This window comes from Tubulanus polymorphus, chromosome 10 (assembly GCF_964204645.1).
Source record: "Tubulanus polymorphus chromosome 10, tnTubPoly1.2, whole genome shotgun sequence".
Lineage (NCBI taxonomy): Eukaryota > Metazoa > Nemertea > Palaeonemertea > Tubulaniformes > Tubulanidae > Tubulanus > Tubulanus polymorphus.
The window spans coordinates 1,938,272-1,959,401 of NC_134034.1; the positions used below are offsets into that span (position 1 = coordinate 1,938,272).

The 21,130-nt window shown below is 39.9% G+C and overlaps 3 protein-coding genes across 4 annotated transcripts; 1 reads left to right on the plus strand and 2 right to left on the minus strand.

Annotated features, from left to right (window-relative positions):
* Positions 1 to 29: 29 nt before the first annotated feature.
* Positions 30 to 5,954, plus strand: LOC141912329 (protein odr-4 homolog). Its single transcript, XM_074803578.1, has 10 exons — positions 30 to 175; positions 549 to 752; positions 1,159 to 1,367; positions 1,812 to 1,989; positions 2,460 to 2,675; positions 3,125 to 3,241; positions 3,803 to 3,884; positions 4,497 to 4,682; positions 5,089 to 5,175; positions 5,416 to 5,954. The coding sequence occupies exons 1-10, from the start codon at positions 80 to 82 to the stop codon at positions 5,487 to 5,489; spliced, it is 1,449 nt and encodes a 482-aa protein (XP_074659679.1). The 5' UTR covers positions 30 to 79; the 3' UTR covers positions 5,490 to 5,954.
* Positions 5,955 to 8,377: 2,423 nt separating this feature from the next.
* LOC141912337 (coenzyme Q-binding protein COQ10 homolog B, mitochondrial-like) lies at positions 8,378 to 20,904 on the minus strand. Of its 2 annotated transcripts, none has more exons than XM_074803589.1 (5): positions 20,725 to 20,904; positions 19,732 to 19,926; positions 12,466 to 12,658; positions 12,198 to 12,299; positions 8,378 to 11,663 (listed from the first exon to the last, which is right to left on the minus strand). In XM_074803589.1, exons 1-5 carry the CDS (start codon positions 20,817 to 20,819, stop codon positions 11,499 to 11,501), a joined length of 750 nt encoding a protein of 249 aa, XP_074659690.1. In that variant the 5' UTR covers positions 20,820 to 20,904; the 3' UTR covers positions 8,378 to 11,498. The 2 variants fall into 2 exon arrangements, with proteins under 2 accessions (XP_074659690.1, XP_074659691.1); XM_074803590.1 differs by having other exon boundaries at positions 11,588 to 11,663; positions 12,194 to 12,299.
* Positions 13,558 to 17,750, minus strand: LOC141912328 (major facilitator superfamily domain-containing protein 12-like). The gene is made up of 3 exons (XM_074803577.1): positions 17,251 to 17,750; positions 15,442 to 15,961; positions 13,558 to 14,638 (listed from the first exon to the last, which is right to left on the minus strand). The coding sequence occupies exons 1-3, from the start codon at positions 17,730 to 17,732 to the stop codon at positions 14,186 to 14,188; spliced, it is 1,455 nt and encodes a 484-aa protein (XP_074659678.1). The 5' UTR covers positions 17,733 to 17,750; the 3' UTR covers positions 13,558 to 14,185.
* Positions 20,905 to 21,130: the final 226 nt, after the last annotated feature.

The window sequence follows — 21,130 nt, forward strand, 5'->3', positions numbered from 1 at the left end:
TGAGTCCGCATTACGTATTTTACCGCTCTTCAATCGAGACAATATTGCAGTTTCGCTGCGATTCGAAGCCGTTTTAAAGATGAATCGAGTCGTGATAGCCGAGGAAAGTCTTCAGGATCAAATCGGCGATATATTGAAATCGGAGAAACAGCAGATCGGTTTACTGATCGGGCAGGTAAGCTCGTCAAACCGGCAAAAATCTAAAAAATCCGTCGGCAAATTCAATACGATTTTATTGTGACGTCAAAATGAAATGTCAAAGCTTAAGTCAAGATATTCGATATCAGGATTCAACCAAAATCAAACCTTAGTTAAGTAACTACAGGGCCCTATTTTTCTTTTTTAAACAAAAAAGGACAAAAATGAGAATTTTGGAAAATCTATGGAGATTTTATTTGTAATGTAACTGTAAGGTTCATCATGAACAAACTGTCGGAGACGGAATTGCTTAAAAGTTAATTAGATTCATATTTGTTGGGCTTGGGGGATCTCAATTTATCAAAATACAACTCTTCGTCCGATTTTCGATATTTGTTCTCTTTATTCAGTTAACAGCCAATAAACATTATGTGGTGTATATGATAAAAACTCCATCGGAAGATGATGAAAACGAGAAGGAAAATGAAGCCGGTACGATGACCGCAAAAGAGAAAGCGAAGAAGAAAAAGAAAAAGCCGTCAGAAGAGGAGACTGAGGAGGTCGGAGCTTTGAAGACGACAAGTGATTCTTGGATTGGTCTGCACGCTAAACAGGTACTATATAACCGCAACAGGTGCATGTCAATTCTAACAGGTGCATGTCAATTCTTACAGGTGCATGTAAATTCTAACAAGAGGTACATGTCAATTTTAACAGGTGCATGTCAATGCCTACAGGTGCATGTCAATTGTAACTGGTGCATGTCAATGCCAACAGGTGCATGTTAATCAGGGTTACTACAGCCCCTCAAATCCCTCAAAAACCCCTCAAATTCCAAAATCCATTTTTGGTAGTACAAAATCTCTCAAATTCTGAGTTTTAGCCCTTGGTCCCTCAAATTCCCCTCAAATTCTGAAATTTTCATCTCTCAGAGAATTTTGTATCACCTATTTCGAAAGGACCTTTCTTCAAACATTATCTCAATGTTCTGATTTCTGGTGTGTTTTTGTTTTCCCCTAGGTGCAGCGTATGTTACCGGGAGGTTTAGACGTGATAGGCGTGTACGCCGCGGCGCCGCAGTCCGTCATGGAGAAAGCTTTAACTCGTCTCAGACAAATCATCTACGCCGTTTATAAAATACTCAATAAAAACTCGTTAATCACCACGACGACAGCAGACGGCTTCTCTAACGAGCGGATTGTATTACAGATCTGTCAAACTACGAGAAAGTATCCTTTTATCATCCCCCTATGACATCATCAAATTACCTACCAGTGTGAATTGATCTATGGACACTTCTAGAAAAGATGTATGCCTCCGTAAATCCCCCTATGACATCATCAAATTGATTTGATATAAAGACCCCCTTGAAGAGGTCTCCCGCCATATTTCCTCTTGTGACTTTAGTTTAAATCCCCTCCTTTGAGTGAATGGCTGCCTTTATAAATCCCCCTATGACATCATCTAGTTCCCCGATACACCTAGTTTAGAGACGCTTCTTTCATTGAATGGCTGCCTCCATAAATCCCACTATGACATCATCAAGTTCCGCATACACCTAGTTAAGAGACCTCTTTTATTGAATGGCTGCCTTCATAAATCCCACTATGATATCATAATAATGATCGATATTTTACTATTAATTGATGATTCTTAACTCGTCGATGATGAAGAGTTTTATGTAAAACGTTCGACGGTGAGAATCGTAACGATTCGCTTCGCGCGTCCGATTTCAAATATCAGACGTCGTTGACCGATCGTTGGTTAACCCTTCACACGCGGGTCGCCGTCGACCATTCGTTCGTTATACCGGTCGAATCGAAATCGGAGAAATTCTTCAATCAATTACAGGTTAGTTTTACCGGTTCGAGATCGAGTGAAAGAAACCGTGTGTTCGTTTTTACGCATATAACCAAAATGGGTGGTTCCTTGATATTCTTAGACTTTGATTTATCTGGTGGCGGGGGCTCCAAGAATATGGCTCCAGGTGGATTTGATATCCTGTTTGAAATTTCATGTATGGTCATATTATTTCCGAGAATAATATCAAAATCATGGTATTTGGAGCCATCCTTGGGTGGATTTGACGTCTGCTACTGAAACATGGTATTTCGTGATGCAAGGTTAAAGAAATTGATACCTTGTTTCTCGTTTCTGCTGGGCTTAAAAGTTGACCCGGCCGGTCGCCTATCTATCCTTTACAATCACGATCAAGTTAACGATAACAGACACAGTTATAGAAATGAACTGTTTACAGCCGATTATGAGAAACTAGATATATCGTTTTTGATTAGCCTGATTTGTTTATTTTGTTTTCGTAGTCCGGTTTGAGTGATTTCAGCGAGAACGTGCAAGCGTCTGTCGGTACGGTCGACGGAATTCTACGAGATTCGAACGAACCGTTATTCGTTCCGAAGCAGACGGAACCGACCGGCGGCGGCGGCGGCAAGAAAAAAGGCGGCAAAAAACAGCAGCAACAAAATGAGAATTTCGACCGCAGTCAATTGTCGTTTAACGTAGATTTATTCCTTCAAATGGTATGTGAAACATTTATTTTCATATTTAAAATTTTAACGAGGTCCCTACGACTCTTTGAAAACTTTTAAACCAAAAATATTTTTCAAGGTCCTTAAATATCCTTGATTTTGAGCAAAATGCCCAAAAGTCCTTAAATATTGAGAAATTGGCAATAAGAAACGTTTTAGACCTAGTTATCGTACACGCAGAGTCTACAGTGATCATTGGGATATGATAGTGATGCAGACACTCATCGAAATTTGAAAATTTCTCCTTGAAATCTCCTTGGAAAAATCCTTGAATTCATGGAATGACTGATCTGTAGGGACCCTTGAATAAGCTGGGTCTAGTCTTGAATCTGAGCCATGACTATGCACTTGGTCCCTGAATTTAAGCTCGCGCAACTGTGGAACTGAAATTGCTGCAGTGTTGCTTTGTTGATCGCACTTTATATTGTTCTGATTGACAGCTAGTCCCGACAGACCCCGCCCCCGTGCAGGATATCGTAAACAGGTTCCACATGCGCGGTACGATGCAAGCGCGCGCGTTTGTGCACAATAAAGCCACAGTCAAAGAAGGTCTTCAGGTACGTCGTATTTTACCTTCTAGCGCCATCTAGAGACAGCAGATGTAGGTTTCTGATTGAAACTTAATCTTCAAGCCTAAGTTGTTCATTTGTCAATTTCTAATACAGTGCAGGATTCCAGAGTCAAAATCAATTTGTCATTTGTTCAGGAGGACTCTTTAGGAGTCAATTTCTAATTCAATCCACTGACTCCGTAGTCAAAAGGAGCCTTTTCATCAATCGATGCAGGACTCTTGAGTCAATTCTTTACTTAATGCAGGACTCCGTAGTCAGTATTAATGCAGGACTCTTGAGTCAATTCTTAACTTAACACAGGACTCCGTAGTCAGTATTAATGCAGGACTCTTGAGTCAATTCTTTACTTAACGCAGGACTCCGTAGTCAGTATTAATGCAGGACTCTTGAGTCAATTCTTTACTTAACGCAGGACTCCGTAGTCAGTATTAATGCAGGACTCTTGAGTCAATTCTTTACTAAACGCAGGACTCTGGAATCAGTCTGAAAATATTCTACAACATGTACCTGGTTTTAATTTCATTTTCTGATTCCATTTTGTTATAGGCGTTGAAGACTGATATAATCCGGGGTATGAAAGCTCGTTGCGATCTGTTGTACGAGGACCTTCTCGACGCTAAGGAAGATGGTAGGAATGATTTTTAATCTTAAACGATATTTCTGTCGAAAATGAGTAGACTTTTTTATCTGTTGAATTACTATTCATAGAAAATAGTAACTTTTAACTATAGATTCCTTAAATGAAGGTATGTAAGATGTGAATGGATTTGGTTTGGTGGTTGAATCAGGATTGTTTGGATCAAAAGGTTTAAATTCCGATAAAACTATTTTATGAGGCAATTTCGTTTCTGTTGTCTGTCCACTCTGTACCTACCCCCGGTAAAAGATATATATATATATATATATTTATATATATATCATGCGACGAATTTCAGATGGCTATTTTGATAAATCCCCCTATGACATCATCAAATTTTTCAGCAGAGGCGGCTTTCCTTTTGGGAAGTGTCTATAGATCAAATAACTAGTAGACACTTTGATGATGTCATAGGGGGATTTATGAAGGCAGACATCGTTTCTAGAAAAGCTGATCCAATCAGTAATAGCTAATTATTGAGGATTAATGGGTCTTCCTAAAATCGCTGGTAGATTATTTAATGATGTCATAGGGTGATTGATCTAATGATTGAAAGTGGCCACGTTTTTGTCTCAACAATCGACGCCATTTGATGTATTTCAGATACGTCGTCGACGGCGATGGAAACTCCGATGCGCGTGTTCACTCACCTGCCAGGGCAGACGTGCGGTTTTTGCGATTATCTGTTCACCGACGAAACGCCGCAGGACGTCATCGACCGGTGTCGCGAGATTCTCGACTTGGATCTCGATCTCGAGAATATCGAAACCAATCTCGAAAAACAGCCAGGTTAGAAGCATACCCCCCGATCCGTCTGCTCAAGAAATGGAGCTTGAATCCTCAATTGCTGCAGTACTTGATGTCCTACTGCTCACTAGCGACACCTGGTGGATACTCACTCGCCACAAGTGGAATCCTCTATTGCTGCAGTAGTTGATGTCCTACTGCACACTAGCGACATTTGGTAGATCCTCACTTATCACAAGTGGAATCCTCTATTGCTGCAGTAGTTCATGTCCTACTGCACACTAGCGATACCTGGTGGATCCTCACTTACCACAAGTGGAATCCTCTATTGCTGCAGTAGTTCATGTCCTACTGCACACTAGCAACACCTGGTGGATCCTCACTTGCCACAGTAGATTTTGGAGTCCTAGATGGTCGTTGGAATTTTTTCTCCCTTCTCATTTTTCAGATATGAATGAATTGGAATCTTCTGAAGATGAAATAGAGGGGAAAAAACAAAACGAAAACCAACCAGCGTCGGATCGAAATTACACAGGTAGGCAGTCAGACGCAGCCTCGACCAGTTTTAACACTCGAGACTCGTTTCCACATTTCTGAGTTTCGATTAGACTCACAGTTAACTATGGGAACTAAGTCCTGAGAAATATGTATGATAATTAGTCATTTATAATCCCGGTTATGAGGGGTATAAAAGCTAAGTTCTTATTTTGGGGTAAATCAATCCCAGTCTTCAAAGAATATATTTTCTAATTCAATGCGTATGTGTATTTCATAGGTTTACTAATAGGTGGCGCCGTTAGTGTGTTAGCGGCCGCGATATCGTATCTCTTCGTCGGACAGGAATCGTAGATTTAAATCTCGAATATGAAATCTATAAGATGTTCGTGTAAATCTCGGTGCTGGTTGTGAATGAAATAATTTGCGGGACCATTTAGCGAAGTCGGAGTGACTTCAAGCGCGAGACTCGAGGATTGATAACGTGGCTATTATAAGATTGTAAGCAAGGCTTCAAGGGGTTGGGCAAGGAATGAACTGTACAAGTGCAGTATTTATCTGACGCCTGGAATCTGAGCCCTTTCAGATATTTGATGCTTTATCACCATTCTTTCAATTTGTGATCGTCGCCACTTCACACATGTGTTCAGTGCTTCATCTGAGACATTTATAATTGAAAATGAACTACAAACACCAGACACTAGACACTTTCTCAGCGCACTTTCATAAACTGATCGTCCACACTTCACATGTGTTCAGTGCTTCACCTGAGACATTTTCAATTGAAAATGAACTACAAACACAAGGCATTAAACATTTTATCAGCACACTTTCAAAAACTGATCGTACGATATTTAATGTCTGGTGTTTGTAGTTCATTTTCAATTGAAAATGAACTACAAACACCAGATATTAGACATTTTATCAGCACACTTTCAAAAACTGATCGTCCATACTTCACATGTGTTCAGTGCTTCACCTGAGACATTTCCAATTGAAAATGAACTACAAACTCCAGACATTAGACATTTTATCAGCACACTTTCAAAAACTGATCGTCCATACTTCACATGTGTTCAGTGCTTCATCTGAGACATTTCTAATTGAAAATGAACTACAAACACCAGATATTTAGACATTTTATCAGCACACTTTCAAAAACTGATCGTCCACACTTCACATGTGTTCAGTGTTTCATCTGAGACATTTCTAATTGAAAATGAACTACAAACACCAGACATTTAGACATTTTATCAGCACACTTTCAAAAACTGATCGTCCACACTTCACATGTGTTCAGTGCTTCACCTGAGACATTTTTAATTGAAAATGAACTACAAACACCAGATATTAGACATTTTATCAGCACACTTTCATAAACTGATCGTCCACACTTCACATGTGTTCAGTGCTTCATCGGAGACATTTCTAATTGAAAATGAACTACAAACACCAGATATTAGACATTTTATCAGCACACTTTCAAAAACTGATCGTCCACACTTCACATGTGTTCAGTGCTTCACCTGAGACATTTTTAATTGAAAATGAACTACAAACACCAGATATTAGACATTTTATCAGCACACTTTCAAAAACTGATCGTCCACACTTCACATGTGTTCAGTGCTTCATCGGAGACATTTCTAATTGAAAATGAACTACAAACATCAGATTTTAGACATTTCATCAGCACAATTTCAAAAACTGATCGTCCACACTTCACATGTGTTCAGTGCTTCATCTGAGACATTTATAATTGAAAATGAACTACAAACACCAGATTTTAGACATTTCATCAGCACAATTTCAAAAACTGATCGTCCATACTTCACATGTGTTCAGTGCTTCATCTGAGATATTTATAATTGAAAATGAACTACAAACATCAGATTTTAGACATTTCATCAGCACAATTTCAAAAACTGATCGTCCATACTTCACATGTGTTCAGTGCTTCATCTGAGACATTTCTAATTGAAATGAACTATAAACACCAGATATTAGACATTTTATCAGCACAATTTCAAAAACTGATCGTCCATACTTCACATGTGTTCAGTGCTTCATCTGAGATATTTATAATTGAAAATGAACTACAAACATCAGATTTTAGACATTTCATCAGCACAATTTCAAAAACTGATCGTCCACACTTCACATGTGTTCAGTGCTTCATCTGAGATATTTCTAATTGAAAATGAACTACAAACACCAGAGATTAGACATTTTATCAGCACACTTTCATAAACTGATCGTCCACACTTCACATGTGTTCAGTGCTTCACCTGAGACATTTCCAATTGAAAATGAACTACAAACACCAGAGATTAGACATTTTATCAGCACACTTTCAAAAACTGATCATCCACACTTCACATGTGTTCAGTGCTTCACCTGAGATATTTCTAATTGAAAATGAACTACAAACACCAGATATTAGACATTTTATCAGCACACTTTCAAAAGCTGATCGTCCATACTTCACATGTGTTCAGTGCTTCATCTGAGACATCTTCAATTGAACTACAAACATCAGACATTACACATTTTATCAGCGCACTTTCCACACTTCACACAGCTGCAATAGTAAATGTCTGCTGAAGGTTTGGCTCCAGGTAACAGATTGATAGCTCTTCCTGTTCTAATGTCTCAATGTTATTGTATTAATATTTAAAGGTCTGTATTATTTTGTGTTCTAAAGTAAATATCGGGGGAAATGATTATAAAGTTTGTTAAAATATGAAGAATTCTATTGATATTTAATTCTTTTACGAATAAAAATAAAGATAATCGTAATCAAAAATGAAAAAAAAAACTTCAGCGTTGCTTTTGCTCCATACTTGCCATGAGCCGCGATCACACGGAGACGATTTGGCCCGGGCCAAATTGGCACGGATCGGGCCAAATTTGGCCCGTGCCTAATTAGAGAGCGCGTTCACACGCAAACCATTCACTCGATACTCAACAATGCTGAAACAAAGCGGAGTGGATCATTTCCGGTGCCAGTTGCAATTCAAACGCAATCAATTTGTCTGGTGCTAAAATTAGGCTTAGACCGCGTCCGACGTTTTTGGTCTGGCCAAATTTTGCCCGGGCCAAAAATGCTCGTGTGAAATTCCCTGAGTAAATCCAAAGAATTTTTCGGTTCAAAATGTGACGATTCATTCATTTTTTATGAAGCGCATATTGATAAAGAAACGTGGTCAATAACATTATCAAAATTCAAGGGTTTTGCAATGTTTGTCAAGTTTTCCCCGATTGTTTCTAGATTTTTCTGAATCCCAGAGTTTTCCCTGATCCTGTCTTAAAAGGTTTTGAGCGTCGGAGAATCTTGCGAATTAGAAAGCAGAATGTGTGAACCCTCCTAAATATCACCAACACAAAAGGTACCGGTAACGGCTTAATTTTTGAAGACTCAAGAAACATTTATTTGTATTCTAGTTTTAGAACGCATTTCTCCGGAGAAATACAATACACAAATTCGACCATGACAAGTCCTTTAAGCTGCAGGACCATTATTAAAATACATTCACACAAATAAGGCAAACGCAAGATTACAATTAACAGTTCAAATCATAAAAAAATTTCTTTCAAACTTCAGTAGATTGTGTTTTCAAGTCAGATCTAATTGAGTCAGAGTTCACCCTCTAACTGTTGATTAGAGTCTACTACATCATCTAACTCAGATATCACTCTCAAGTCTTAAGATCCGACTTGAGCAGAGTCTACTGTACCATCCAACTCAGATATCACTCTCAAATCAAAAGATCTGACTTGAGCGGAGTCTACTGTACCATCCAACTCAGATATCACTCTCAAATCAAAAGATCCCACTTGAGCGGAGTCTACTGTACCATCCAACTCAGATATCACTCTCAAGTCTTAAGATCCGACTTGAGCGGAGACTACCTTACCATCCAACTCAGATATCACTCTCAAGTCAAAAGATCAGACTCTTGAGCGGAGTGTACTGTATCATCCAACTCAGATATCACTCTCAAGTCAAAAGATCAGACTTTAGCGGAGTCTACTGTACCATCCAACTCAGATATCACTCTCAAGTCAAAAGATCAGACTTGAGCGGAGTCTACTGTATCATCCAACTCAGATATCACTCTCAAGTCAAAAGATCAGACTTGAGCGGAGTCTACTGTACCATCCAACTCAGATATCACTCTCAAGTCAAAAGATCCGACTTGAGCGGAGTCTACTCTAAAAAACTTCCAGTTTCACAGTTGTGCATTTAAAATTGAGAAGCCTAGTTGAACCGAGGGCACAACTGGGCAACTGGGGTAATCATTAGAAATTAGTACGTATGATAACATGAGGTAAAAGATTAAATCATTGAAATAGAAATTTGCATATAGTGACATCTCCCTGACATTATAACACAGTAGTAACATATCAGCTACAGTTCGACGACAATCTGTTGCTTTGGACCTCGTAGAATTATTTGGCCGATACTTTCTTTACTGAGAATAGAACGAATAAAGCATAGAGTTATAGAATAGCACATTTTGTGGTTTACAAATCGGAAAATCATTTAATTTTTTCGTATATATATAGTTTTTTTTTTCTCAAACCAACCGACAATTTTCAACGTAAATCATGACTTGCAAGCTATGAAGATCTCGCAGCTATGAGCTATGCCACATTGGTTGACAAACACAGTAAGTGATTTACACGACAGAGCCTCGAAGTTTGTGAATCCCCTGATTACCTTATGTTGTTAGGCTAAAACTAAATGAAAACTTGTTTCTCCTAATCGGCCGGGTCCCTTTTAAGTAAAAATAGCAATAAAATCTGTAATCAATACATTTCTATATAGCTGCCGGGTCTGTTATGGTTAGCTAGATCATCAGTTTTAAAAAAAGTAATGCACGGGGTCGATTGGCGGTCGGCCGGGTCAATTTTTAAACTCGGCAGCAGAAATGAGAGAAACAAGGTATCAATGTTTTTAGCCTAATGTACGTCATATGTGGCAAATCTACAGAACCGGGTTTAGCAAACTAACCATAACATTACTGCAACACCACATTTCTCAAAAGAACAATTTTTCACTGATCTCACATACTGAATGAGAACTGGTCCCGCGCAATGACGCAAGACATATTTCTAGAGATTTTATACCAGTTGACAAAAGCCCTATTTTTTTGCTAATGTGGGAATAATAGTGATAATTGACACACGATTGTGGTAGTCGCTTTGAGCAGAACGAAACAATTTCAGACAGTGGAGATCTTATATGTTTTCATTATGAAGAACATTTCGACTTAAATCCTATTTGAGGTTGAAGTTTGTGGCATAGTTGAAACCGAGAGGATCGAAAGTGGCTCGGAAAATAATACTAACTTAGTTCAATCCTCGAAAAACGCAAAAATAGCAGACACTCGAAAATATCCGTCCGTCTGCTATCCACGAACGTCGAGGGTCGACCGTACTTTGCATAAAGGAAATCTCGTTATTTTAGAAAAAAATTTGCGAAGATTTAATGCATTTTTAGTGTTCAAACTCAGATACATATACCAGTTAAAACAATAACATATATACTGACCCTTCGAGAAAAGATGGCTGAATCCCCCTATGACATCTTCAAATTTTCAGCCATTTCATAGAGTCTGCTATGAATGGCTGAAAAATATGATGACGTCATAGGGGGATTTATAGAAGTAGACATCTTTTCTGAAAGGATCTAACAAGACAACGCCTACTTATTTATTTACATAAATGACCCTTAAAAACCTAAACAATAACCCAGGCAGACATGTTTTATTGGCACATTTTCCTATGGGATTAAATAACAATGGACTATTGATACAATAGCCTGCACCCAGTTACACAGTCAAGACTTCTTAAGTCAAAAGGAGGTCTTAAGACTGGTCTTATGATTTGTTAGATAGGGTATAGAGCTAAAATGAGCTTAGACTGGTCTTAAGTCATTAGATTGGTTATGGAACCAAAAATTTGATTGGCTATAGAACCAAATTGAGGTTAGACTGGCCTTACGTTATTAGATTGGCTGTAGAACCAAAATAGCTTAGACTGGTTTTAAGTTGTTAGATTGGCTATAGAACCAAAATAGCTTAGACTGGTCTTAAATCAAAGCCGTGACTGTGTAACTGTGGTGGTAGAGCTTGAATTGATTTTAAAATTCTATGAAGCGAAAATTTTTTTTCTTTTTAGAATTACCGGGGGTATTCAGATATACCGTACATTCGAAACCATAAAACCCCGATTTCGACTCTAACACAAGTTACGTTTTACCGAAATAATAATCGCGCGATTTGTTCAGGTTTCGAAGGGCGAATAATAACAAACAACGCATAAAATATACAGACATTCGGCTAAATTGGACCTTCGTCAAGAGACGTACGCGATTACTCGTGGTTTCTGTTTCCTGATCGACGACGGGCCGTAGATCGTTTCGGCTCGTTTGAGAAACGCGTTCACCATCGTACGCACGACCTCGTCGAAAAATATATGAGCTACGTTCGAGTGAAGAGCTGAACGAAACTCAAACGCCACCTACAACAAGAGAATATTCGTTGATGTCATCAGGGGATTTATAGAGGCGGACATCTTTTCTGGAAGTGTCCATTGATCGAATCGCCAGTGGGTAATTTGATGATGTCATAGGGGGATTTATGGAGGTGGCCATCTTTTCTGGAAGTGTCCGTTGATTGAATCGCCAGTGGGTAATTTGATGATGTCAAAGGGGGGTTTATGGAGGCGGACATCTTTTCTGGAATTGTGTATAGATTAAATCATTAGTAGACAATATGATGATGTCATAGGGGGATTTATGGAGGCAGACATCTTTCCGAGAAGTATCCATTGATCAAATCACCAGTAGACAATTTGATGATGTCATAGGGGGATTTATAGAGGCAGACATCTTTCTAGAAGTGTCTATAGGTCAAACCACTACATGACGAGGAAGAATTGATGATGTCATAGGGGTTATTTGACGGTAGCCAACTTTTCTAGAAGGGTCAATAGATCGAATCACTAGTAGGCAATTCGATGATGTCATAGGGGGATGTACCGGGCAGTACTTACTGAGAAATCTAATGTACATGTTTGAGGTATATGCGCGAGTCCGGGACTGAATTTCCAAGTCGTCGCCAACAAGTCGAACATCCGACCGTCTTTACAAATAGACTAAAAACAAAAACGAATTTGGAAACAGATGTCAAAAAATTTAGATAAAATCATTTACATAGAAATTAGTTTAAAATTTTGTGATCTAATAGTTAGATAATGTCATCGTTTGGTATATTTCCGGACCTTTTCCACATAAATTGATGATGTCATCGGGGGCATTTACCTTCACTAGATTAGGTCGTTCGGTCGTGACGTTGGCGATGTAGTTCTCCGATAGCGGCGGGAATCCGATGGTCATGTGAGCCTTGCAGCGCCCCCTGGTGTGATCGGTGGTGTACGCCTGTTTACACCACGGTACGAACTCGGTGTAGCTGTCGACGTCTGCCGCTACTCGGTACATCTGTTCCATAGTGTATCTACCGTATAGGAACAAAAGAACAGAAATAATTTATTATTTTTTCCAAATTTTCCACATTCTTATCTAAGAAATATATGGAAAAATCTATTTGGAGAAACCAGGGCGCAGTTTTATAGACTGGTATTAACTTTAACCCAGGGGCTCAATCAATTGAAAATGCATCGAGTTAACCCTAGGTTGAAGTTGATGCCAGTCTATAAACCCGGGCGCAGGGTCTCGTAGACTGAGTATCAAAGTTATCCCTAGAGGTAAATCCTTAACCTGGACCCGGTTTTATAGACTGAGTATCAAAGTTATCTCTAGGGATAAGCCCTTAAACCTGGCCCGGTTTTATAGACCGAGTATCAAAGTTATCCCTTTGGGTAAATCCCTAACCTGAGCCAGGTTTAATAGACTGGGTATCAAATTTACTCCTAGCAGTAAATCCTGAATTTTCCCTGAATTCCAGGTAAATGGCCACCATGTTAAACTTAGATGTGTCATTTTTTACCGCGAAAATTTGACAATTATCTATCATTTACACCTTCTAGGCTACCATACATATACACAGTACTCATTATCACACTTTACACCTTATAGGCTACCATACATACACACAGTACTCATTATCACACTTTACACCTTATAGGCTACCATACATACACACAGTACTCATTATCACTCTTTACAGTTAGCAATAACTTTAATCCATCCATTTCGAGACCGATGTTCGTTTGTTAAACCGTCTCTTAGTGATTGGTCGGCTGGGTATCCGCCTAAAACTCAGGACATCATTGAATAAACAGTTCTTTAGAAAAGAAAACCTATATTTTCAACTCTATAAAACGTATAAAGTAAATTTGAGCAAAAACTTGAAAAAAAATTACTTTAAAAAACAAGTCTTGAAATTAACCCTTTCAGTGCTTCTACACCACGGTGCAGAGTATCAATTTGTATAAATCAGTGATGGACTTTGCTAGTACACGGCACTGCGGTGAATTGATGTAATTGGTAATCAGTTTTTGTCTCTAATGTAAGATGGCAGCACCTGTCAAACATAGTGAAATATTAGTAACTAACTATACACTGCACTGCGGTGTTGGCAGCCAATCGTATGCAGCAATGGGGTGGAATTCTTCAAAATTTTCAATTTATCTCTGGCACTTTCGGTTAAAAATTATTCAATGACAAAACGGTTAAAAAAGTTTTTGTTGGCTCGTCTGAAACGCAGCAACCGTTGTCAAGGTCGCTGTTTTCATTCATTTCGTCGTTGTTTTTGGAGAGATCTTCGATTGGCTCGCAGGGCATGACATCATGCTCCCTCTCCAGGGTCCATACAGGTCTGGAGAAATTTCAAAATTCGAGGAAGCGTCTGCTTCACTTTTATATCCGATTACAGTAGACTCCTCCTAAATTGGTATTGTTTATCTCAGATGCCCTAATTCAATGGTTTTGTAAGCAAATTCTTATCCTTTCATTACCTAAACTTGGTTTCTAATTAGGGAACAAATATCCTGGTCCCAACACAACCAATTTAGGGGGAAGTCTACCGTACAGTTGTACAGGTCTCTCTTTCCCTTTCTTCTTGAGACTTAGGATGGTTAGCCAAGTGCGAACGATCGCCGATCTTCTGCGGCACGAGACCGATCAAAACAACTAAGGCCAAAAGCGCGACGCCGCCGGGAACGAACGCCATTACGTTACGATGATACAGTGGACTAGCGACGCAACACGGATGAAATCGCTGTATCAAAATAACCGCGACGCCGTTCGAAAGTTTATCGGTGAAACTCATCGCCCCGTAGACGAACGCGCTCGTTTCGGTGTCGTCGGCGATGAGATCGGCGGTCAACGACAGCGACGTGATGAGTATCGTCGAACAGCCGCTTCCCAGCAGCACGGCTGCGCCGAATATCTGCCGCTCGAGGTCGTACAACGATATGAAGTAAAACCAAACGCAAGCGCCGCAAATCAACTGCAAACCGATGTAATACGTAACCTGCCGAATAGAAGAACAGAGTCGACATTTTTATCGTCAAAACAGTCCAAACACAGCTTGGAAGCTACAAAAGTTATGATGGATTTTGCTAGTACACCGCACTGCGGTGTATTGATGTTATTAGTAATTAGTTGATATCTCTGATGGCAGTTGACTGAGCACGGTCCGATCTACGGAATATCTGAAAGCATATCTGAAATTTCGCTTGCCCCCTCCAAAAGCTACTGACCCTACCAGGCAGTCCGACTGGTGGCACTATCATCTGTTGTATCGAGTGGGAAATAAGCTTTGTGACATAAAATTGCACTAGCCCGGCGGACAAGTGATAATGATAACCTACTTGCCCTGATGAGAATATACTTGTCCCAGGCAATCGGACAAGTGATTAGATCGTGGAGTGTCGTGGCCTAAAGGTTAAGGCGTTGGCTTCTCAATCGAGATGTCCAGTGTTCGAACCCCGGCTATGCTGTAGTGTCCTTAGGCAAGGCATTAATTCACACTTGCTACCGGCTGACGACGCCTGATCGTGATTTGCTGATCGGTGTTGTATCTCCCCAGGGAGAGTAAGACTGCTATGGAATGGTAACAGAAGCTGGGTAATAATAATCAGGTTTGACAGCGCAGCTGAACTTTGTACACAGGTACATGGAAAGAGGCGCTATACAAATTCGTGTTTATTATTATAATTATTAGATCGCACCCTGCTGAGTGCTTTTAAACGCCATCTGGTGGAATATCTGGTATTGCAGCTCCCCCCCCGATGTTTCAACGGGTATTGATACCTCCATTAATGTGTCACGTACCTTTCTTCCGCAGATTCGATTGACGAGTTTCATGAATATCGACGTCACGAATCCGCTGACGAAAACGACGAGCGGTACGATCGCCATGTACGCTTTATCCAAATCCAACGCGTACAGCAAATACGTCGGTAGGTATACCTGCGAAACGTTGACGACCAGTCGCGTGCACATGTACAACATCGCCACCAGATAGAACTGTTTCAGTTTCAACCAACTCGTCCATGTCATCCGCGTCGTCGTCGGCGCCGTCTGCTCTTTCTCGTCTTCGGATCGCGCGATCATCGATTTCAACTCGACGTTTTTGTTGTCGGCGGCGACGAGACGACGCGGTTCGCGCGTGCCGAAGTGAAATACGCCGCTGAATACGAGTCCCGCGCCGACGACGACGAACGCCAGGTTTCTGAACGTCGGCGCGTCTGCCCGACTCAGAACGCGTTTCATTTCCCCGGTGGCGTCGGTTTCCAACAGTAGCCAAGTGAGCGCGTATACGGCTATGTTACTGATTACTGTAAACGCGTATCTGAAATGAATGAAACTTCGTAATTCCAAGCGAGAGTAATAATAATAATAATAATAATAATTATATTTATTTACAATTCATTCCATAAAATATCTCAACAGACTTTACAAATTCACAAAAACATAAGACAATTGAGAGATATATAAAATATTACCCAATTAAATAGATATTTAATTTCAAATGGTTGCTTCAAGTAAAATCATTTGTAGTTCTGATTAAATAGGTGCAAAGCATTCCAAAGGCGGGGGGGGGCTACCACTGCAAAATATCGAGAGCCATAAAGGGTCGATGCACACGTGTTATATACATGTGCAAGCAGCTTAGGCTAAACAAAATGTTTTACCTTGTTTCTCCGCAGCGGTCGGGTAATTTTTGTAAAATATTTATCAAATTTGTAATCAGTTCATTTCTACAGCTGCTGGATGGTAAAAATTGATCACGATTTTTTAAAAGTAATTTACAGGGTAGATAGGCGGCCGGCCAGGTGAACTTTTAAGCTCAGCACAGCGGAGAAACTAGGTATCAATTCTTTTTTAGTGTAAAATCTGCATTCCTTTCAGGGTTTCAGTTGCTCGTGCCGAAACCCCAGTTTTATATTACTACACGATGTATGTACCGGTATTCTTACGATTTGTTTCATGATATGATTTTTTTCCACCACAAAATTGTCTATGATTAACTAAATATATAAAATAGCTGATAAACAATATGTGGAGGGACACCACGCAAGCTTTAAAGCTGTACACAGCTGCAAGCGCTGATGCGAGGAACCTCTGAGATTCTTCATCATATAAGCAGGGGAGATCACACACCACATTTATGATATTCATACGTTCTAAAACGCTTCTACTTATTTTGTGGCCAGTGTATCGAAAAGTTTCAAGTTCTGGGCTAAAAAATTTCTTTAAAAAAAACAAAACACCCGGGGTCCGGTTTTATAGACTGGTATTAACTTTAACCCACGGGCTAACTCGATTCAAAATGCCAGGGCCCCGTTTTATAGATCGGTATCATCTTTAACCCGGGGGTCAACTCAGATGAAAATGAATTCAGTTAGCCCCTGGGTTGAAGTTAATTCATGTCTATAAAACCGGCGCCTGGAGTTAACCCCCTGGACCCAGTTTCACAGTTGTGAGTTAGAGTTAAAATTAGTTCATTCTCAATGAGTTAACTCAGAGTCAAATCTTAACTCACGACCGTGGAACTGGACCCTGGTTAAATTTGATACCGGTCTATAAAACCGGGCCCCGGGGGTTCTCCGCTAATTCGTCAGACGATCTAATACGCACCTGATCGCGTTCAATTCGACGCGTTCGTCTTCACGCGGAGTCAGGACGGGAATCAGCGACAGATGCGATATTTGAGTCGTCGCCCAACCGAACTGGAATACGACGACGAACGGAGCGTAATAAATAAACCGCGACCAATCGGGCGCGTCGTCGCACGTTATACACCCGTTGAAGATGAACGGGAAACTCGCGGCGACCGACATCGTACCGACGAGATGCCACGTTTTACGTTTCGGATATCCGCACAGTCCGTTACGCGTGCGGTCGGACTCGTAGCCGACGAGCGGCGTGGAAACGGCGTCGGCGATCTGTCCGAGCAGCATGATATATCCGGCCATGTCGCTGGAGAACCGCACGACGTTGTGATAGTAAACGAGTAGATAACTGAACCACATCGACGCGCACAGATCGTTCATCACGTGTCCGACGCCGAACGATAGTTTACGCACGAACGGCAGTTTCTCGACGGTCTCGTCGGCCATCTTGATTCCTCACGACGTCGATCGCGTCCCGGGTGAAATAATCGCGATGATGTGCACTTGAAAAAGAGATCAGTTGCAAATAGAAATATAGTTTTTTTGACTTGTCGAGCTGTTTATTTCATGGCATCTCGAGTATAAGAATGTCTAATATATAAGAGGATAAATATTAGGATATATATTGAGATTTACCCATAACTAATAAATACACGAGAAAGTGCTAGAGATAATTTGAAAATCTTTTTAGATTACACTGCAGTGCAGTGGGTTGGATTTCTATTAGGCCTATTTGATCCGCACTCAGTATCACTTACAGATGCTGTGACAAAAATATTTCAAAAATAAACCTGTAAATAACAAAAAGTAGCACTTTTCAGCACTTATTGATATTTTTGTTAAACTTAAGCACGAATAAGGACCTTAACAAATTTTTTCTTAATGGTAGCACTAGGGTAAGTTGCGCATAGTGCAACTTGCTGCGAACCATGTTTAACTATGATATAATATAATAACCTCAATCACGAGTCTAGTATCTAGCCGTTGTTACCCAAACAAGGGAACCGTAACAAAGACTCGTATTCAGACTACTCAATCTCCTAATGATAGGACAGAGAAATATGAATAACACTGACCATAGCAATAAATATCTGATCCAAACATAGACTAGGTCGGATTAATTTTCATCTAGATATTTACCACGACGATGAATAATAGCTTTTCAAATAGTAGACAGAAGGAAGGTTTTAACACCGGACTGAGATCTTTAACTATAAGGCCTTCACACGCGCAAAAACGACTAAGTTGAACTTACCTTAAAAAAGATCAGTGGAAAATACAGAATATAGTTTCTTATTTCACTGAAGAACTGTTCATTCGATGACGTCCGAGAACGAGCGTGAATTGCCGGACACCGAGCCGCACAATTACCGAGGTACGTATTAACAAACGAACGAAATTCAATGATCGGTCAAATACAAGTCCAACTCTGAATGATCAAACTTGTTATAATGGATTAAAGATATTGCTAATAGTAAAAGCGCCACTAGCTGAAACAATAATGAGTGTTCAACAGACCGTACAATAGACAAGGTGACCAAATTTGGTGGCCGACAATTTAAGGAATAAAGGGGATTAATGCAAAATCATGATATATCATGTGCAATGCAATAAATCTTTAAGATTAATGAACTTTTAATTAGTAATACTTTTTAATATCGCAAGCTGTATTGCATTAAGTCAGTTTTTCTCGAAATCAATTCATTCAAGTATGTTTTTCTCCCCACATCCCCTGCCCTCGCCCCCTCCCCCCCTTAGTGCAGTTACTGGCAATGAAAAAGGTAGTCACATGACATAATAAACAATAAACGTAAAGTAAACATCTTTGAACCTGTTCTACCGATAAAAACTAAAGGTTTCACGAGTACTAAAGAAAAGAATGCTTGGCATCGCGCCAGGGTTTCTATACGCCGCTTACTGATCAGTTGTTGTGGATATAAACCAACTATCGACTAATGACTGAACGCTTGAAATAAGCATAGAACTCAAGAGTTCTATCAAGTAAGGACCCCAATACGGATTTACCTGATTAAATACCGAGGCCCAGATAGCCCAATAAACCAGTAAACCCAGTTATGTATCGCAGGCCTAGTTAACAAACCAATTAGCCCAATGGTTAAGCCCAGTTAGCCTACCAAGGACCAAGCTAGCCAAGTAACATATTTACCATCACTTCAACACACGAAAGCTAGGCCTATACCCAACAGTTTAGGGGGCTGCATTAATTATGGATGCCAAATGCTATTAATTTTAAACATTGAAAATAAATTTCATCTTGGTGTTCTTTGTAAGCAATCACAGAACATTGATATCCACTGATATGTACAGGGGCAGCAGAATTTTGAGTAGGAATCTCTGATTTTTACGAGGGGTGAATATAAAATAGATAGGGTGGCTGCCCTTCAAGAACCTCTGCAATGAACACTGAAGTGAATTGTTTTTTTACCCGAGCAATCGCCTCTCCGAATATTCCTTGCGTTTGTTTCCTTTGAACGGGTTTAAACTGGTTGGAAGATGTAGTTCAGCTCGTTGCTCCCGCAGCAGACGGTTCCTTCCCCCTCCTACCGCTGCTGTTCCTACCAAACTGACGTCGTTCAACGACGCCGTTCTGTTCAGCTGATTCGATACACAAGTCAAACATCTGAAATTAGTGAAAATCCATGAAACTAACTTAACCCTTTCAGTGCGTCTACACCACAGTGCGGTGTATAAATCAGTGAGAGGTTTTGCTAGTACACCGCACTGCTGTTTATTGATGTAATTAGTAATTATCTCTATTGAAAAATGGGAGCACCTCTCTAACATAGTGAAATATTAGTAACTAACGATACACTGCACCGCGGTGTAGACGCACTATAGTGCCATTCCCGTTATTCAACACACTAGGGTGGAATTTTTAGAAAATTTCAAATTATCTCCAGCACCATAGGGTATTAATTAGTCAGCATTGAAAGGGTTAAAAATTGATTTATTATAATCAAAAAAATTTGTCAAATATGAAATGCGAGATTTATGAAATATATTCAATTACGAAATAAACATCGAATTTTCGCAACTGTGAATTATCATTTTGATTTGAAACGTCAATATAGATGATGTAGTGCACATCAACTCACATAGAACCCCTTGAATAGCGCATAATAGGTATCAACGTATATATTAAACATTATTGCAGCAGATTTTACGGCATCAAAAAATTATGAAAAATTTCAGACTTTTTTACAGAATTCATAAAACTGAATTTAAATTCCCACTCTCCTCAGAAAGAAAGAGAAGTCCAGGTTTCCTGATGATGAGATTTTGGATCAAGGAAACGAAAGAAATAATTGCTTAAACAGTGATAACATTTCTACACAGCTTACATAACTTGGCAGTGATATCTAAACGTAGCGGACACAGACTACAAAATTTATACTCTACATTGAATTTCATCTCTTACCTGGAGACATTTCGAGTTTGCGAGTCTTTAAGATTGTTCGCGATACACCTTCCTACTGTCGGGCTGTATTTCGATAAGTTTCGAAAGCTTGCCATTCGTTAAAAATCACTTTTTCTCCAGCGAAAACGAGAAAACTCACAGATTTAGATCCATCGATTTATGTTTACTTCCTGGTTTTCCTGGATATCCTTCGATTCTGACGTCATTGCCAGTGGGAATCCCCTTTTCTGACGTCGGTAGCCAGGAAATTTCTCCCTGACGTCATTTGCTATCCTACGAATGACGTCATTGAACCGGAATCCCCTTTTGAGTAGATGGCGCCAGCTTACGGCAGGTAGCTCAGTTGCCAGAGTCGCCTTCGAATGGTCAATTCCGAACTAATCATCAACAAAATTAGGCCAAGCTC

Coding starts and splice junctions, on each gene's coding strand:
- LOC141912337 (XM_074803589.1), bottom strand. CDS start 20,819: ATGGCAAGCTTTCGAAACTTATCGAAATACAGCCCGACAGTAGGAAGG. Junction 12,659..19,731: donor TCGGAGAGGCGATTGCTCGG/GTAAAAAAACAA, acceptor CCTATACGGTAG/ATACACTATGGAACAGATGT. Junction 11,664..12,197: donor CATGTACATTAGATTTCTCA/GTAAGTACTGCC, acceptor CTCTTGTTGTAG/GTGGCGTTTGAGTTTCGTTC.
- LOC141912328 (XM_074803577.1), bottom strand. CDS start 17,732: ATGGCCGACGAGACCGTCGAGAAACTGCCGTTCGTGCGTAAACTATCG. Junction 15,962..17,250: donor GTCGAATTGAACGCGATCAG/GTGCGTATTAGA, acceptor CATTCATTTCAG/ATACGCGTTTACAGTAATCA. Junction 14,639..15,441: donor ATCGAATCTGCGGAAGAAAG/GTACGTGACACA, acceptor TCTATTCGGCAG/GTTACGTATTACATCGGTTT.
- LOC141912329 (XM_074803578.1), top strand. CDS start 80: ATGAATCGAGTCGTGATAGCCGAGGAAAGTCTTCAGGATCAAATCGGC. Junction 753..1,158: donor TTGGTCTGCACGCTAAACAG/GTACTATATAAC, acceptor GTTTTCCCCTAG/GTGCAGCGTATGTTACCGGG. Junction 4,683..5,088: donor CAATCTCGAAAAACAGCCAG/GTTAGAAGCATA, acceptor CTCATTTTTCAG/ATATGAATGAATTGGAATCT.